General features: G+C 47.4%; 1 protein-coding gene across 33 annotated transcripts in view; it reads left to right on the forward strand.

The window, feature by feature from the left end:
* Nucleotides 1–19737, forward strand: part of LOC110487604 (microtubule-actin cross-linking factor 1) — a 251689-nt gene that overhangs the window by 196969 nt on the left and 34983 nt on the right. For 30 of the 33 annotated variants that reach the window (XM_036971072.1, XM_036971087.1, XM_036971081.1 and 27 more), the window contains 7 exons: nt 15000–15161; nt 15411–15581; nt 16918–17084; nt 17415–17574; nt 18012–18338; nt 18719–18803; nt 18969–19195. In XM_036971072.1, the coding sequence (XP_036826967.1) occupies nt 15000–15161; nt 15411–15581; nt 16918–17084; nt 17415–17574; nt 18012–18338; nt 18719–18803; nt 18969–19195 (1299 nt within the window). The remainder of the gene's footprint in view (nt 1–14999; nt 15162–15410; nt 15582–16917; nt 17085–17414; nt 17575–18011; nt 18339–18718; nt 18804–18968; nt 19196–19737) is intronic. The other 3 variants (XM_036971100.1, XM_036971105.1, XM_036971099.1) reach the window with 1 other exon arrangement.

The raw sequence follows: 19737 nt of genomic DNA on the forward strand, positions 1-19737 counted from the left end.
TTCGAGGAGGATGAACGCAGGATCTTACAGGAGCTGGAGGAAGAAGTGGACATGGAGGAAGAAGTGGACATGGAGGAAGAAGGAAAAGGGGAGGAAGAAGGGACAAGAGAGGGGGCAGAAGTGGCGGATAAGAAAGGAGAAATTGAAGAAGAGGAGGAGAGGGAGTGGGAGGCAATGCTGAAGCTGGAGAGTAGGGAGATAATGGACCGATGTTGGGAGGGGGACTCTGGAGAGGGCTGGGAACCCCAGCAATCAGAGTCTTCTGGACATTGGCCCCTTCTGACCCCTCCTACAGGTTTTGGTGGGCCTAGGGCCCCAAGTGCCTCCCCCTGCCCCAGCTCAGGGGCCGGCTCAGATGATCTTTTCCTAGAGCTGGAGAGACAATGTTTAGAGGAGGAGGGAGGGGAGAGCTCTGTGGACCCTGAATCTAGTGAGGCAACAGAGCCCAACACCCTAGCTAGTGTAGAGGAGGAGGAGGAGGAAGAGGAGGAGCAGGAGGAAGCCACTGATGCCTGTGTATGTCTTGTGGAAACTGCCCCTATGTATATCGATCAAAGGACAGAGACTGATTGCGCTGAGTCCCGGTTGGAAAACCCCTTCTCAGTTTCACCACCACCTAGTCCTGAACACATGGACCAGGTCCAACTACAGACATCTGAACACACCGAGCTGGAGGAAGCACAACTCTGTTATGACCTCCACCAGGTTCTCATTGAAGGTGAACAATATCATATCGATGAAGAAGAGCAATGTGTAATTGATTATGAAGGCGAAGAAGAGCAGAGTTTTCCCGAGACGATTGAGATGGACTCGGTCTGCGGACCTCTCCCTGAGTCCGACTCAAGCGGGGTCCACATGTCCCAGCCGGACAGAACTGCTTGGTCCGACACCACCCAGAACGACTGTGAACACGAGCCGCCCGCTGAGAGCGAGTGGGAACTGGACAGCGGGTCGTCATCGGTTCAAGAGGTCGAGGAGGTGCGCGAGGAAACAGGGTTGTGCCTCCACACGGCCTTCCCACCTCCTCCATCCCCCAGCCCACAGAACCCTTATGCCAAAGGGGAAGAACAGGAGGTGGAGGAGGCGAAGGAGAGGGCGCCAGACTGGAGTGCATGTGAGCAACCTGAGCCTAGTTGGGACAGTGGGTCCCTTGGGTTGACCCACTCAGATGGAGAAGTCAGGGTTAGTGCTGCAGAGGATGTTGATGTACTAACTTCCTGTCAAGCGGAGCTGTTCTCTTCAGAGATTAGTGACATTGCTAAGGAGACAACCTATGTCACTGAGGGGATGACACTTGCGTCATCAGACACTTGGAACTGCTCTGTCCCCGCAGATAAGGTTTCTTCTCTGAACATGTCTGGGCAAGACATGGACCAGAGGTCCACAAGCACCCCCAAAGCTCTTGAAGACACTCTCCCTCGTTCACACTCCCCTGCCCAACAAAGAGACTCTGCCCCCCCTTCACTGTCCCCCGTCAAGCATGAGCCAAGAGGGCCAGGCCTGGACAGCAAAAACTCTGACGCTTTTGTGGCCACTGACAGTTTTGTTTACCTGGCGGTCTCCGTGCCACCCCCGTTCCCTCAGGACTGCCCCCCCTCCCCGCTGGAATCCTCAACACCCCCCAGCCCTGTCCCCAAACCCTGCCCTGAGCCAGACGATGGGGCCTTCCTTTGCTCCGACAGCTTTGTTTACTTGGCCGCCCCGGAGCGGTTCCCCCAGGTGTCCGACGGAGGTTCCGCATGCGAGGACGCCCAGGAGCTGGACTATGGAGACTCGTACTCTGAGAGTACCCAGTCGGGAGTGGACTTTGTCCTTGGGTCCATGACCGGGGACAGTGACTGGGAGTCTGACGGCTCGGCCTTGGACCCCCCTTGTACCAACAGGGAGTGGGAAGAGCTGGAATCTGGGTTACTCCAGGGGCTTTTCAGGGAGGGCCAGTTGGAGGATCAGAGGGCCCCAGTTGCCACAACAGAGACTGAAGGGTCGGACTGTGAGACCCCCTCAGGGCCAGTGACCACAGGGCAGGGAGGAGCTCCTTCACCCTGCCCCGACATAGAGACCCAAGTGGAGGTATAACCATTTTCCATCCATCTTTAATTGAGGTTAATAATCAATGGTCAAGATCCAGTCAGACAGAAACTGGCTTGGTAGGCTACATTTCAGGGTAAGGTGGTGTTTATGTACTTGGCACACTGTCTCAAGTTCTCAGTCTAAACCCCTCTTCTCAGCACCGTCCTCGTCTTCATTCTGAGCATGTTCTTAATATTAATATCTTATAGGGCTATAGGAGGCAGTGTGATCACAGTGGCTCTCAATTCATTTCAGTGTTGCAAAGGCATTAGGTTGATATAGACACTGCTTGGGAAATGCAGTGGAAAGGGGGGCTGGGGCCACATAGCTTGTTGTACTGCTGTAGTTAGACTGTAAATGATTGCAATACGATGCACAAGGAGGGGTCTGTCCATTTAATGGAAAGTACCCTCAGGCTGTCTGTGTGTATACGGTTGTGTACGAGGGAGAATGTTTGAGAAATGTACTTGAAACAGACCATTGCGTTTAGAGAATATCATGTGCTTCTACTTTGATGTAAAGTGCGGTGTTGGCACTATTTAAGCGTATGGCTTATAAACCGCTATGTGTTGTTTGCATTGACTCTAAATAGCAGCTAGACTAATCTGTTTCAAATGGCCCAACTTACAGTAGGTGTGTTTACGCACCTCACATGCTTGTGTACGTTCACCTTGATCACAGGCTTTGAAGTAAGCACTTCCATCTGTTTCGATGGAACTTGTGTATGAAATCAGTGTTTTGAAGGACCGGTATTCGTGTATGCAGTGAGACTTGTGACTTCTTTTGACATTTTCAGACATTGGTTGTGATGACTTTATTAGATATAATTCTAAACTGTTTATAAGAGAGTGGGGATTTATATTTCAACACCATGTGGTTCCATTGAGCAGTTCTGGTCTGAATTTGGCTGTTAAAGCACACAGTCGGCACCCTTTCACGGACATTTCATTGGGCTAGTCGTTGTTTGCCTGGATCAAAGTCTCTGTGTGACTTCCGTTCCTTTTGAATCTACATATCCTCAGTGTACTTTTCCATTCTCTTCCGACTCCCCCGGTCTTTGTTTGTTTGTGTGTGTGGTTCTGTACGTGGGAGTAAATTACCATAGTATTTGTTTGAGCCTTACCGTCTCTTACCTCTTGCTTTAGTGTTTGCAAGTCCTCACCACCACATAGTGTGCTTCAATTCAGTTCTCTCCCTGTGCTGGTTATCTGTGTGTATTTATGTGGGTATGTATTTCTGGGCCAGTGTGTTTGACTGGCTGTCATGCCTAAACTAGGGCCTTCTCTGCTTCACACTGTCTGTCTGTCTGGGGCGTCCTTGCCCCTGCCTGCCTGATGGACTCCTGATTAACTTCCGATGGACTCCTGGGTTTTTATTATTAAATGATTGACTCCATCAGCTACACACAGTGGTGGCCTGGTCCTGGCTGGCTAGTCGTCCACATCTCATTTACTATGGGTGTGTGCCTGTGGGCTTCATCTAATTTAGTATGTGTGGTTTATGCGTAGTCACGGTCTCTCTGGCCCTCCTAAATGCAATCAGATGCCCTGTCCTGTCAGCCTGGATTTGACTGGTGAGGATTAGAGTTACCGTCTACTGTAGTACAAGGAGGTTTCTGAGGGGAAAAGAAAATCACTGTCCGTTGGCAGGGTGGCAATCTCCCAACCATAAAATTCCCCGCATGCCTCCCTCTCTCTCTACTCTTTCACCCCCTCTCTTCTCTCTCTTTCTCTCTCGTCCTCCCCTCACCCTTACCCTCTTTTTCTCTCTCTCCACATTTTCCTCTTTCTCTCTCTACACTTCTCTCCTCTCTCTCCCCCCACAGTCCGATGGCAGTGTTCCAGAGATAAGGAAGTGAGAAGTAAACACTAGGGATCTATGGAGGGAGAGTTGCTGTTGCCAGTAACACACAAACACTGTACGAAGTTGTCGGGGGGGAATATAAATAGAAGATAAGGGAGTGCCAGGGTCTATCTGAGCCGCTGACCTCTCAGCTATGGCCAGTCACGCCCTCTTCAATGCCAAAGGCCACTTTGGACAGGAAACCAAATATACAAGCGACCGTAGATTGTAATTCATGTTTTTTTTCTATGGAAATGGCGGCCATTTTGGTGCAAGAGAGAGCACTCTGTGTGGGAAGAAATAGCCGTATGGCTCAATACCTGGTAGTACTCAAAGATAAGGCCCTGGTAAAATGATTAGGAGGGCTAACCTGGTAGGGCCAATCAGAAGAGTGTGCAAAGCTGTCATCAAGGCAAAGGGTGGCTATTTGAAGAACCTGAAATATAAAATATATACACTTTTTTGGTTACTACATGATTCCATGTGTTATTTCATAGTTTTTATGTCTCCACTATTATTCTACAATGTAGAAAATAGTGCAAAATAAAGAAAAACCCTTGATTGAGTAGTTGTTCTAAAACCTTTGACCGGTAGTGTACACAACACTAGAGCTGACCCCTTTTTAGTCGACCGGTCAATATTGTGGTCGCTTTAGTTGAGCAGTAGCAGAAAATATATATCTATATCATGGTGTACAAGACACCTGTCTGATTTGTGCCTGTCTGAGAGGACTAATCCATTGTGGAGGCCGTGGGGATGGCACAGTCCATCACTCTTAAGACCTGTTACAGAAATGGTATATTGTGATATTAAGTAAGTCAACGGTGCAACACTAATAAAAAAAAAAGTTATTTTATAACAAATGCGCTTTCTCCGGCGTTTCAGTGGTTCTGAAACACCTCGACCATGTTGCGATGTGCATCCTGTAACAGCAACGTTAACCAGCATATTGGTGTCGGGAACAATGTGGCGGAGGCTGCAGCAGAATGAGGAGAAAACAGCCCTTGACTTATAGTCTAAGGAAGTGAGGCGAGAGGAAACCCCAGCTTAAATAGGTCTATAATCAATAGTCTAACTGTTAAATGTGCCTGGCTTTTATACCTCATTTATATACAGTGCATTCAGACAGTGTCAGATCTCTTCCCTTTTTCCACATTTTGTTACATTACAGCCTTACTCTAAAATCAATCTACACACAATACCCCATAATGGCAAAGTGAGGTTTTTTAGAAACTGAAATACCTTATTTACGTAAGTATTTGGAACCTGTGCTATGAGACACGAAATTGAACTCGGGTGCATCCTGTTTCCATTGATCATCCTTGATGTTTCTACTTTTGATTGGACATGATTTGGAAAGGCACACACCTGTCTATAAGGTCCCACAGTTGTCAGAGCAAAAATAATTGGTCGAAGGAATTGTCCGTCGAGCGCCGAGAATAAACATTTCTGCAGCATTGAAGGTTCCCAAGAACACAGTGGCCTCCATCATTCTTAAATGGAAGAAGTTTGGAACTACCAAGACACTTCCTAGAGCTGGTCGCCCTGGCCAAACTGAGCAATCGGGGAGAAGGGCCTTGGTCAGGGAGGTGACCAAGAACCTGATGGGAGCACCTTTTAGAAGGACAACCATCTCTGCAGCACTTCACCAATCAGGCCTTTATGATCGTGGCCAGACGGAAGCCACTCCCCAGTAAAAGGCACATGACAGCCTGTTGGAGTTTGCCAAAAGGCACCTAAAGGACTCTCAGACCATGAGAAACAAGATTCTCTGGTCCGATGAAACCAAGATTAAACTCTTTGGCCTGAGTACCAAGCGTCACATCTGAAGGAAACCTGGCACAATCCCTATGGTGAAGCATGGTGTTGGCAGCATCATGCTGTGAGGATGTTTTTCAGCTGCAGGGACTGGGAGACTAGTCAGGATCGAGGAAAAGATGGACGGAGCAAAGTACTGAGAGATCCTTGATGAAAACCTGCTCCAGAGCGCTCAGGACCTCAGACTGGGGTGACTGTTCACCTTCCAACACGACAACGACTCTAAGTACACAGCCAATACAACGCATGAGTGGCTTCGGGACTTTGAATGTCCTTGAGTGACCCAGCCAGAGCCCGGACTTGAACACGATCGAACATCTCTGGAGAGACCTGAAAATAGCTGTGCAGCAAGGCTTCCCATCAAACCTAACAGGGCTTGAGAGGATGTGCAGAGAAGAATGGGAGAAACTCCCCAAATACAGGTGTGCCAAGCTTGTAGCGTCATACCCAAGAAGACTAGAGGATGTTATTACTGCCAAAGGTGCTTCAACAAAGTACTGAGTAAAGGGTCTGAATACTTTTTTTTAAATACATTTGCAAAAATGTCTGAACATGTTGCTTTGTTATTATGGGATGTTGTGTGTAGATTGATGGGGGGGGGGGGGGGGGGGGGACAATTGAATCCATTTTAGAATAAGGCTTTAATGTAACAAAATGTGGAAAAGTTTTACGGGGTCTGAATACTTTCAGAATGCACAGAAATAATGCAGATCCTGCTTCTGTTAACTGCTTGAGTTTTTGTTTAATATCCTGCTGATTCCATGAGCACCAATTCACGATTGAATGTGACTATTTTTAGTCTTTGCTGTAATGAAGGCTTAACAAACAAAAAAACATTAACTGACAGTCTGATACGCTTATAATGTATTTAGTGTTTACATTGTTCCAAAAGTCAGAAAATAATATTGTAATCTATACAGCACCTGTTTGGTACACTTAATATCCACGCAGTGCTGGCTCCTTACCTTGTTTTTATTGATCTTCAGTATTTTCTACAACGAGTCAAATGTATTCCTCACATCTGACTTCCCCTTTACCTCAAGAGCAGCCTGTAAATATTACCCCATTTCGAGTTTATTTGTCAGGTCCTTTGCATCCATTTTGCTCTTATGGTGTTCGGCGTTTGTCATAACCAATATATTGATGTGATCGTGATATGCTATAGGTCACTTCCTATTGGTTACGTGCAAGAGAGGAGGGGTTGAGAGTTTGGGGAATGTTTTTTAGATTTCGGTGACAGAACTTTTCAGTCAGAAAGGTCTGTAATTATGTTCCAGCTTCAGCAACATGGACAGAGGGATAAACACTTGATGTTCTGTGGTGGTCTATGCAACAGGGAGGAGAGAGAAACAATGGGTGCTCGTCACACAGTCACTCGCTGTCGTGTTTTTTTTTTAAACACTAGCCTAGCATGTCTGAGCCAGGCCCGGCACAATCAAATAATTTGCTGGTCGGACGACCTCTAGTCATTTGTGTGTCTTAATTATTTAATGAAACAGAATGCTTAAAGCATCACACCATCTCAGTGAATATAGTTGAATTGATTAAAAACACAAAGGATATGTCTATATGGACAAATACACGTTTAAATATATCTACCAATCGATTGGTCGGAGGAACAGACGACTCTTGGCCGACCAAGATTTTTAGCCGGGGACAACCATACATAACACATACACAGTCCGGTGTTCAATTTCACGTGATTCCGTTTGGTAAACGCATTTGATATTTTCTGAATGCAACATGAGCACGCTGACACACATTCGTGTTTAGAAGAAAGAGGAGAGTAACGTGTTTACATTGGAAGATGGAACAGAAAGGCAGGAGAGACTGACAGACACTGTAGGTGAGCTCAGATCCGGTAACACGGGCATATTTAATATGATAATGATGGCACTGAAAGACAAGCAGACATCCAGGAAGCACCTGCAAAAGAGGAAAAACCGAAAGGGAGGGAGCGAGAGAGGGGGAGAATGAGGGGAAAAGGAAGAGATATGGAAAGGGGTGAAGGAGAGAGCGAGAGCGCGAGAGCGCGAGAGCGCGGCGAGGTTAAGGCCACAATGGCCCGAGTGCAGAAATGAGCTTGTGCTTGGGTTCCTTTTCAAGTGCAATCTATCATGAAAAAGGATGTTTCTCTACCACTTTGATGATTGATTAATTCAGCACTGCCTGGTCTGACCATCGTAAACTACTGCAATATTCTAACATGGTGGTCAGGGCAAAAAAAATAGATCCTTCTACTGAAAAGGAAACTGCGGGGGGATAAGGATGGAGAGAGACGGGAAGAGAGTGAGAGGCCAGCGCAAAGGCAGGAAGAGCGGGAACGAGGGAGGATAGGGAAGTCGGAGACAGAGTAAAGGGCTGTTATCCCTGTCCTTGATTTGGATGGGGAATGATATTGTCTCACTGTAGTTCTCTCAGAAGAGTCATCAGATTAGTCCCACTCTATTTATGTAAGTCAATAGGCCCACTGCGGCTTTCTCAGTAGCATGTGGACAAGCTGTCTATACACAGTAAGGGAATGTATACACGTGTTGGGTTTGAACAGTAGTCTGTTACACTGTCCCTATTTGGTGTTTATTAGGATCCCCATTGGCCGCTGCAAAAGCATCAGCGACTCTTCCTGGGGTCCACATGAAACATGACACAATACATGGTACAGAACAAGGACTGAACTACACACATTTAAAACGTCACACACAGCCTGCATGTCAGTCCATACACATCATATCTAGATCTAATACATAATATATAGTGCAAATTGCAATACAAGGTGTGTAAAATGGCTGTGTCTCTTCAGTCCCTGTACTGTCCATTTGTGGATAAAGTTTTTGAATGAAGTATGTGGCTTGGTCTGCAGTGTCGGTGGGAAACCAACTCGTGTCATTAATCTAGTTGGCACTGCGGTTCATACTGGTCTATAGTGCGGGTGTGTCTGCATGCAATATTGGCCGTGACGTTAGTTCCAGTCTGGAGGTGAATGGAGTTGAATCAGACGGTGGTTGTTTACGTTAGCTGGCGCTTGTCCGTTTGTCATGATTTAAGGTGGTGATTGGTCCTGGCGCTGGACACCAGCCATGAAGACTGCTGCCTCGCTGCTGTACTGCGTTAGCTGGTCAGCTCCATGTACACTCGCATGGGAACACACACATGGACTTGACACACACAGACTTCGAGCGCGCCCACGGATGCATGCGACGCACACACAAACACGTGTACACACACACGCGTGCTGACACACACTGTTTTAACACTTCAGTGTTTAGTGAGTTCTTGTGGTTTTTGGTGTTTGGAGAGCAAGGTGATTAAGTGATCATGCCAGAGAAGCCAGTGTTTTGGAGGACATATTGGCGCGGGTGTTGTTAGGCCCGAGGCGAAGTCGAAAGGCCGGCAAACCGTGCCAATATATCATCCAAACCCTGGCTTCTCGGGCATTATCACAATTATACAACGGGCTACCAACATATTCAAATAATGATCGACATATTTTCATTAAAAACATTATTTTGATTCATACTATTTCATCCTTCCACAAGATAAAGTCCTGACACACATCTAGTCAGTCTTTTGTGTTCTGTATCTATAGACGCGACCCAGTCGTTCAGTCTTTGTGTTCTGTATCTATAGACGCGACCCAGTCGTTCAGTCTTTGTGTTCTGTATCTATAGACGCGACCCAGTCGTTCAGGCTTTGTGTTCTGTATCTATAGACGCGACCCAGTCGTTCAGTCTTTGTGTTCTGTATCTATAGACGTGACCCAGTCGTTCAGGCTTTGTCTTCTGTATCTATAGACGCGACCCAGTCGTTCAGTCTTTGTGTTCTGTATCTATAGATGCGACCCAGTCGTTCAGGCTTTGTCTTCTGTATCTATAGACGCGACCCAGTCGTTCAGGCTTTGTCTTCTGTATCTATAGACGCGACCCAGTAGTATGGCAATGGAACTTTTAGAGCGGACTGGCAATGTTCTTATCCCTTGCTTTCAAGCTTGCTAGCTTGCCAACTCCGGGTAAGTTACAGTCACGTCAAAAAGTGCAGTCAGAATAACAACAAAGTAGCTCCGTTTGCATTTGTTTAAGCTGTTTTGTAGTTAGCTTATGATGCACGACTTTGCCTGGCAGAGAAGATGCGCTGTCTTGTCAGGACACTGCTCAGACAAAAGACACACATTCCATGACATTCATTTGAGTGGATTTTAATAAATGAAACCATACATTCTATTTGCTATCCACCACAGCTGACATAGCTATAGCTACTTATTGTTTGTCACATGTATCTGTACATTCCCCTAGATGATGGTGCATCGGGGTCTGTGCTACTATTACTGCTGCTGCCTTGCTCCAGCCTTTTGGGTGTTTGATGGTGCTGCATTGTTGTCTTTGTTTTTCGGCCAGGATGTTGCTCCGGCGTTTTCTGTGTCAGTGATGGACGCCAGTAGCTCCCTCGCTTCTAAACCAGAATTGGCCAGTTTCTGGACTGTCGTGGTCCTGATGCTGTGATTTGTGTATGTAGTTGTTCCCGCTGCCCAGCAGTTCTTGGGTAGAAGTGCTGCCAGATAGTTCACGCCCATCGGCTCTGACTCTGACTACCAGATCGAGTCCCCGATACACACTCCCTGGAGATCAAATTTAAGGGCGTTCTCTGGGCATTTCAATAGATTTTTCTCTAGTGATGCCACCGGGCATAGTGGGTTCCCTGGCTGCTCGAACATACATCCCCTCTTGGACTCCCTGCCCCTCTCCCTTGGGTCCAGATGATTCTTTGTGGCCTCGTTATATGCGAGAGTGGCGTATCCGAGAGAGAGAATGCATTATTATAATATAGTTTTCCAGTAGCCTAATTACGGGTGCAACTTAGAAATAACACAAACAGACTTTGAACAACATACCTTAGACCGTTCTCGTCTGTTTTTACGAGGAATGGGTTGGGCTTTAGTTTGACCCAGATGTAACTGGAGGTCGAACCACTCTTTCTGGACCAGACCTCTTGGTGACCTGGGATTCAGAGCCTGGGAGTTTTGGAGCTGGGCCATGTCCTTATCGGTGATGGGAGGGTGGCTGTTTGATATCCTTTCCTTGCCTTATTAGCTGATTGGAGGTGGTAAATTCAGTGTCCTTCATAAGGCACCAGCTGTGACCGATGGGCGGGTCATTTAGGAACCAGCTGAACCCACTCCGGAGTACATTTACATGAAATTGTCGGAGAAGGTTGTTATACTCTTCCTTAGTGACATTTTTGAAGCCAACAACTTTTTTATTCTCTGCTAGCCAGCCCTCAAAGCAACGCCACAGCCCTTATTCCCGTTACAGCGTTTCTCTACATATTTATATACATTTTTAATTGAACCTTTTATTTAACTAGGCAAGTCAGTTAAGAACAAATTCATATTTACAGTGATGGCCTTCCAGGGAACAGTGGGTTAACTGCCTTGTTCAGGGGCAGAACGACAGATTTGTACCTTGTCTGCTCGGGGATTCGATCCAGCAACCTTTCGGTTACTGGCCCAACGCTCAAACCACTAGGCTACCTGCCGTCATTCAATGCAGTATCCTCCAAGTCTGCATGCCCTGGGTATTATTGCTATCTCCCTTTCCCCCTTCATCCATAGTCATGCCGCTGAAAATATAACAACAAATTCCACTCATCCATTTTAGTCTCCGCAACAAAGTATCGATTTAGCTAGTCAACTGAAAACAAGTTTTGTGTGTTGCTATGACAACCAGCTCAATTTGCTGTCTGGCTCCTTCGGGTACATTCACTTTATATGGGAGGGTGGAAATCGCAATTCAATATTGAAACAAAATGTCAGAAGTCGGAGAGACAGACAGCAAAGGTTTATACAAATCTCTGCTGTTGGAAACCAAATGCTTATCTTAAAGAAATGGAAGATAATGTCTAGATGCTTTTTTATAGTGGAGCTTCTTGTTATACATTTCCTGTCTGAGACAGTGGATTGCTCAGTGAGATGGAACCGAGTAAATGGGCATTTCAGCGTCATTGGTTTGGCCGGTGGTAACTTGTGAAATAGACACCAGCTGGAATGCGGTTTTAACCAATCAGCATTCTGGATTAGACACACCCCGTTGTATTCGAGACTGAGTGAGATGTCACACATGTAGTAGAAGGTTTGAGTTTTATCCAGTTTTCTCCTTTTGAGCCAGGAGGTGGAACTGGCTAGAGCCAGAAACGTAAAAAATTGAATGAAAAGAAATCCATGTAAACTGAATTGTGGTTCAAGTGAGAAAGCCAATGTCTGGTTGAGGTTTTGGTCAAGAGGGAGGCGAGGGTAGCTCATGAAGAGAAGGGATGTTGAGGTTGGAGAGGGATGGAGGGGAAAGTGAGGGGTTAGGAGTGAGTGACGAAAGTAAGGGAAATGTGAAGGAGGGTGGAAGGGAGTGTGTGTGTGACTGTTGATCCACTGCCATGCTTCAAGAGGTGGGGAGGAATGAGAAACATCCAAGATATTTTCCGAGCTCTGGTTTAGTGGAGTCGACCGCTTTGACCTGGCTAGAGAGAGAGGGGGAGGGGAGGGAGAGAAGGATGAGAATAGGGGTCTGGACACGTGCAGCATCGTACACACACACACACACACACGTTCATTCAGTCAAATACACAGAGTACACACACTGTCCGGGATATGGATAGGGTGGAGTGGGTCATGGCTGAGGCTCATTGTTGTCGAGGCAGTCAGACTTCCTGTTGGAAGCAGGGAGGAGGCCCATCACCGCAACACAGCTGTGACACACACAATCCAAGACACATCTTGTTCTATTTTAGCATCCCTGTTTTCTTTCAAACTCCTACACTTCATCTCCTGGCGTGGAAAAGCAGCACTTTCACACAATATTTACTCCAGATGAGCAGAATCCAATAAAACCGTTCATTATAGAACAAGATCAAAGGCAGGCCTCCACACAACCGCTTCTAGGTGATTATACGGTGTAGAAAAACAATGACCTTAGATGAGGCTCAAAAGAGGACAAAACTCTAACTCATAGAAGTCCCCCTCCCCATCGTTCCTTCTCACAAATGCAACTCAACGGTTTTGTGCCTACATTGCCGTTATAAGGCAAACAATAGTTCAAAGCACTTCCTTTGTCTTAGTATTTCTCTCATTTGAATTGAATCAAAATCAAATCAAAGTTTATTGGTCCCATACACAGATTTGCAGATGTTATCGAAAGTGCAGCATAGTGCTTTTCGTTTCTACATCCAGCAGTGCAGTAATACCTATCTATAAAATACAAAACAATACATGTCATAATCCAGAAATAAAACATATATTTATATATAAAAGAATGAGCAATGTCAGATACAGGAATATATATATATATATATATATTATATATATATACACACACATATACACATATATAAGTGGCGGCAGGTAGCGGTTAAGAGCGTTGGGCCAGTAACCGAAAGGTCGCTGGTTCAAATCCCAGGACCGGCAAAGTGGAAAAATCTGCCATTCTGCCCTTGAGCAAGGCAGCAACTGCTCCCCGGGCGCCGATGATGTGGATTAAGGTTACAGGCGGTGACGTTGCCATATCAGGTGCTTATACAGCCCCACAGGATGCGCTCAATGGTGAATCTGTAGAAGTTTGCGACGGTCTGAGGGGACCAAGACACATTTCTTAAACTCCTCACCACACTGTCTGTGTGAAGGGACCATTTCAGGGTGTCAGTGATGTGCGAGCCAAGGAACTAGAAGCATCACCCCGTCGGAGTGGATGGGGACGTGCTCTCTGCTTTCTCTTGTAGTCCATGACATGCTCCTTTTTGTTGAAGTTGGGGGAGAGGTTATATTCCTTGCACCACTCTTCCCGGGGCTCGTTGTTGGTAATCATGCCTACCGCTGTTCTCGTCAGCAAACTTGATGATTGAGTTGGAGATGTGCGTGGCCTCGCCGTCATAGGGGAACGGGTAGTACAGGAGGGGGCTGAGGACGCACCCCTGTGGGGCCCCCGTGTTGAGGATCAGCATGGCGGAGGTTTTGGTGCCTAACTTCAACACATTGGGTTGGCCCATTAGGAAGTCCAGGACCCAGTTGCACAAGGAGGGGTTCAGACCCAGGGCCCTGAACTTAGGGGTGAGCTCTCAGGGCACTATGGTGTTGAGGGCTGACCTGTAATCGATGTACTCAATTCCTAAATGGGGTATTCCTCTTGTCCAGGTGGGATAAGGCAGTGTGCAGTGCAATGTCGATTGCATCGTCCGTGGATCTGTTGGGGCGATATGCGAATTTCAGTGGGTCTAGAGTGTCGCGTAAGGTGGAGGTAATATGGTCCTTAACTAGCTTCTCAAAGCACGTCATGATGACAGAAGTGAGTGCTACGGGGCAATAGTCATTTAGTTCAGTTACATTCACTTTCTTGGTTACAGGAACAATGGTGGACATCTTGAAGCAAGTGGGGACAACAGACTGTGATATGGAGAGATTGAATATGTCCAGAAACACTCCACTCAGCTTGTCTGCACATCTGAGGCTTGGGATGCCGTCTGGGCCGGCAGCCATACAAGGGTTAACACGATTAAATTACTTACTGACGTCGGCCACAGAGAATGAGAGCACACAGTTTTCGTGAGCGTCTGGGGTCCACGTCGTCGACTCGATGTCAACAACTAGTCCTTCTGTTTCTCTTCCAGTCATTCCTCCCACTGTTCTCAGAGCAATTATTTTGTCCCGGCCCCTAGGCTTTGCCAGTTCTGGTCTATGGGTGTGTTTGCCAGTTCTGGTCTATGGGTGTGTTTGCCAGTTCTGGTCTATGGGTGTGTTTGCCAGTTCTGGTCTATGGGTGTGTTTGCCAGTTCTGGGCTGTAGTGTGTGTTTGTGTGTGTGTGTGGCCCGAGGTTTGGCATCTCTACCATTGGGAACCACCATGGCTAATTTCAGATCCCTGTAATCTCTATACAGCTCTATGGGAAAGCAGCCATTTTGCATTGAAGCCCCATATTTGATTTCAGGACATTGAGCTGGTTTTCTTTCGAGTTGGACGCCCATTTCCATCATGCTGTGTCTCCAGCCCTAGATGGCGGTGTGTGTTTGAGTAATGTGACCAGACAGGTGAAGGGTGTGTTCAACTCCCTCTTTTCTAGCCACCCTTACTTTCCAGCACTCTAATCCTTATAATCCCTTTCTCCTCCCTCCCTCTTTCTCCTCCTCCCTCTGTTTCTCTCGCTTTCTCTCCATATCTCTCTTCTCTCCCTCCATTTCTTTATCTCTCTCGCTCTCCTCTCTCTCCCCCTCCCTCTTCTCTCTCTCATTCTCTCAGGCGGTGGAGAGGGAGCAGGTGGACAGCATTCAACCCAAGCTGCAGCACGTGAACGCGGTGGGCCAGGGCCTGATCCAGAGTGCAGCCAAACACACAGACACCCAGGCCCTGGAGCATGACCTAGAGACCACCAACCTCAGATGGAACTCCCTCAACAAGAGGGTAAGTCAGTCTGTCTGTCTGACCATCTATCCATCGGTCTGACTGTAATGGTATGTCTGTGCTATGGTTTGTGTGTGCGTGCGTGCGTTTGTGTCTGACTGAGTATGCATTTTACGTGTTACGTTTGTTTGATATGCGTGAATGGAATGATGGGTTTGTAAGGAACCAGGTTTATGTTTGTCTATGTATACCTGTCTATGTCAATACAGTCATTGTCCCCCCTCACTCACTGCATTGTTCCTTGACCAGATTGCAGAGCGCATCGCCCAGTTGCAGGAAGCTCTGTTGCATTGTGGGAAGTTCCAGGATGCCCTGGAGCCTCTTCTGAGCTGGCTGAGTGACACGGAGGAACTGGTAGCCAATCAGAAGCCCCCGTCAGCCGAGTACAGAGTGGTCAAGGCCCAGATCCAGGAACAGAAGGTGAGCGAGAAAGGGATGAGTGGAGAAAGGGATAGATGGAGTCAGGGATGAGTATCTAGATGGAGAGAGTTGTAGTGAGGAACATATATTTTATTTTAATACCAGGTCTTTTCCCTATATCAGATACTAATTCATTTACTGGGCATTAGAGACATGTGGAACCTAGATTTGCATAAAAACAAGCTTAAGCTAAACAAGCTTAATTTATTCATATATTTGAACTTTATTTATTCATAGATAATAATAGAATGGGCTATTACTGTTATTCAATTGTCCTTATTTTCACCAAGAGACAAATAACATGTGAAAGGGAAACACTCACACACCTAATTATCTGGGTGTTTTGGCAGAGGAAAAGCTCAAATGAGTCTGCCAGTCTGGTTGGCATTCAACACACACCAGTTAACACAGATGTCGGATTACAATGTTCAGAGAAACCGAGAGGCTGAAGAAAACACAATGTCTGCACTCCCTCTATCTGGAACACTTCCCGTGTTTGTGTGTCGAGGAGCGCGGCGGATTCAGCCCCGCCACTCTGTCATACGTGTCTCCGTCCGCCACTGAAGGGGTTCAGAAAGGGAAGTACTGCCAAATTGAGCTACGACTCATCGTGGACGTCGTCACAACCGGGGTGGCCTGATATTTGAGATACTGTGTTGTTGAGGAACACTGCAAAACATTGCGGTATTGAATGTGAAGTATGTTCTAGCTATCCTGCCAACTTGCCACCAGCAGCATACCACCCTTCATACCACTGCTGGCTTGCTTCTGAAGCTTGGCTTGGTCCTGGTCAGTCCCTGGATGGGAGACCAGATGCTGCTGAAAGTGGTGTTGGAGGGCCAGTAGGAGGCACTCTTTCCTCTGGTCTAAAAAAAAAAATATCCCAATGCCCCAGGGCAGTGATTGGGGACATTGCCCTGTGTAGGGTGCCGTCTTTCAGATGGGACGTTAAACTGGTGTCCTGACTCTCTGATGTCTTTAAAGATCCCATGGCACTTATCGTAAGAGTAGGGGTGTTAACCCCAGTGTCCTGGCTAAATTACCAATCTGACCCTCAAACCATCACGGTCACCTAATAATCTCCAGTTTACAATTGGCTCATTCATCCCCCACCTCTCCCCTGTAACTATTCCCCAGGTCGTTGCTGCAAATGAGAATGTGTTCTCAGTCAACTTACCTGGTAAAATAACGAATACATAAAATAAATAAACTGTTTTACACCGAAATCCTAGAATCAGCGACTCTTCTGGTCTTGAATATACATGCAGAACAAAGAGTATGAGAGTTGGTATTATTTGTGGTGTTGAACGTCCCGTCTCTGTCTCTCATGTTCCAGCTGTTACAAAGACTGCTGGACGACCGCAGAGCCACTGTTCAGATGATCCAGGGAGAGGGAGAGAGGATCGCAGCTACGGCCGAGACACAGGACAAAGACAAGATCCAGAAACAGCTGGAGAGTCTGGGAGTGAGATGGGACGAGCTGCTGGAGAAAGCCAGAGCAAGGTAACGTACATTATTGTATGGACACACTACACATAGGAGTTGATATAACCGGTCATCATTCATCACGTACATGCACCACAGTCAGTGACGACATCTCAACACCACAGAAAGACTCTTACCCATGCATAGTGAACATGCATGCATAGTACACACACATACACTAGCCTACCTACAGAATGCATTACAATTACTGCAGTACACAACCCACACATTCCTGACTGTCGTGTCTGAATCCTTATTTGGATCCACGATAAGACGTTGATATACAAAGGCGACCCAAACGCTCACCCCCTCTCTCCCTTATTCTCCCTTCTCCTCCCGCCTCTGCAGGCAGTGCCAGTTGGAGGATCTGCAGGCGCTGGCACTTCAGTTCCACGAGGCGGTGGAGCCTCTTGGAGAGTGGCTGAGTGCCACCGAGCGACGCCTGAGCACCGTCGAGCCCATGGGAACCCAGACTTCCAAGATCACCCAACAGATTACAAAACACAAGGTAACGTGGTTGACGGTGTCACAAGGTAACGTGTCCCCCTCGAAACACGGGTTGCGTTTTCGGTTTCCTTTGAGGAAAAGAGGTGAATAAGGACAGAAATGAGGGTTTAAGTCTCTGGAATGAAACTAGGGAGACAAGAGGATGGTACCTGAATACACGACTGGTTACTTTCCATTGAGAGAAAGAAAGGGAAGCCCAGGCTCAACAATTTTCCCCTCAACATTTTGATATGATTTGATATCATTGAACCTTTTTTGTTGTTTATGATTTTATGTTTTTCTTGTAAGTTATCATACATATTTGGCTTTCATTCGTTCCTTCTGATTTCTCATTCATTATGATTTCTCATCTGCATCCTCATTTTATCCTTTATTTGTTCCCTATGTTTTTCTTCTGTTCTCCTTCACTCCTCCCCCTCTCCGCACACACCACCCCAGGCCGTCCAAGAGTCCGTCTCCTCTAGAGGATCCGAGGTCAACCGCCTCGAGGCCCTCGGCCAATCCCTGGCGCCCCTCAGCTGCGCGGCCGACCGCGATTGGCTGAGGGAGCGTGTGGGGGCGGTGCGGCTAGGCCACTCGGAGCTCAGTGATTGGTGCCAATGCAGGGCCGTCATGCTGGAGCAGGCCCTGGCCAATGCCCAGCTGTTTGGGGAGGATGAGGTGGAGGTGCTCAACTGGCTGGCTGAGGTGGGCCAGCGGCTGGGACAGGTGTCTGTGCAGAGCTACCAGCCAGGGGTCCTCACCCAGCAGCACAAGCACACACTGGTACGATGCTATGGTTTAGACAGGGAGTAGCTATTCATTAACACAGAGTGGTAGGATACTACCGCACCACCACAGGAAGTATTGTATTGGCTAGTACTGTCTAGACATTGAGTAGCAATAGGAATGACTCGTATTACGTTCTACGGATGTCAAACTCGTTCCACGGAGGGCAGAGTATCTGTGGGTTTTCGCTCGTCCCTTGTACTTGATTGATGAATTAAGGTTACTAATTGGTAAGGAACTCCCCTCACCTGGTTGTCTAGGGCTTCATTAAAAGTGGAAAACCAAAAACCTGCAGACATTAGGCCCTCCATGGAATGAGTTTGACACCACTGCTCTATAAGGTGTTCATTCTCTTTCTCTCCACCTTCCCCCATCAGTCTCTGAATGAAGAGATAGTGAGCAGGAAGAAGCAGGTTGACCAGGCCGTCAAGAACGGACAAGCCCTGCTCAAGCAAACCACCGGTAAAGTGCAACCTCTAACTCTGGATACTACTACTAATCTCCCTTCCCTGATTCTGGACCAGCTCTCCCCTAGCCCACATCTAACCATCTCTCACTAGCCAAACAGCCAGAACTGTTCCGGGACATGTCATTTTATAAAGGAATATATGTTGTTCACCCCTGCAGGTGAGGAAGTTCTGCTGATCCAGGAGAAGCTGGACGGTATCAAGTCTCGCTACGCTGAGATGACGGGCGGGAGCAGCAAAGCCCTCCGCATCCTGGAGCAGGCCCTGCAGCTGAGCACGCGATTCGCCAGCGCCCACGACGACCTCAACCAATGGTTAGACAAGGTGGAGGCGGAGCTCAACGTCATGGAGCCCGACGCCACGCCAGCCTATCAGGACAGACAGAAGGTAGGGGACGTTTTTTTTTTCTCCCCAATTTCGGGATTACGATCTTGCCTCATCGCTGCAACTCCCCAACGGCCCGGGAGATGCGAAGGTCGAGTCATGCGTCTTCTGAAACATGACCCACCGAGCCGCGCTTCTTAACACCCTCCTGCTTAACCCGGAAGCCAGCCGCACCAATGTGTCGGAGGAAACACCTTTTAAATTGATGAACAAGGTCAGCCTGCAGGCGCCCGGCCCACCACAAGGAGTCGCTAGAGCGCGATGAGCCAAGTAAAACACCCCTGGCCACAACCTCCCCTAACCCAGACGATGCTGGGCCAATTGTGCGGCGCCTAATGGGACTCCCGGGCAGAGCCAGTGACGACACCAACACTGCAATGCAGTGCCTTAGACCGCTGTGCCACTCGGGAAACCCCCAGGGGATGTTTTCTTAACAGTTTATTATACAAATATGCTGTGAATATACCGTGTATTGTGTAAATATATTTGCAGTCTGCAAATGTTCAGTGGTCATTTCAATGAATGATTTACCCAATGATTCTTGA

The sequence above is a fragment of the Oncorhynchus mykiss genome, chromosome 32 (assembly GCF_013265735.2).
Source record: "Oncorhynchus mykiss isolate Arlee chromosome 32, USDA_OmykA_1.1, whole genome shotgun sequence".
Classification (NCBI taxonomy): domain Eukaryota; kingdom Metazoa; phylum Chordata; class Actinopteri; order Salmoniformes; family Salmonidae; genus Oncorhynchus; species Oncorhynchus mykiss.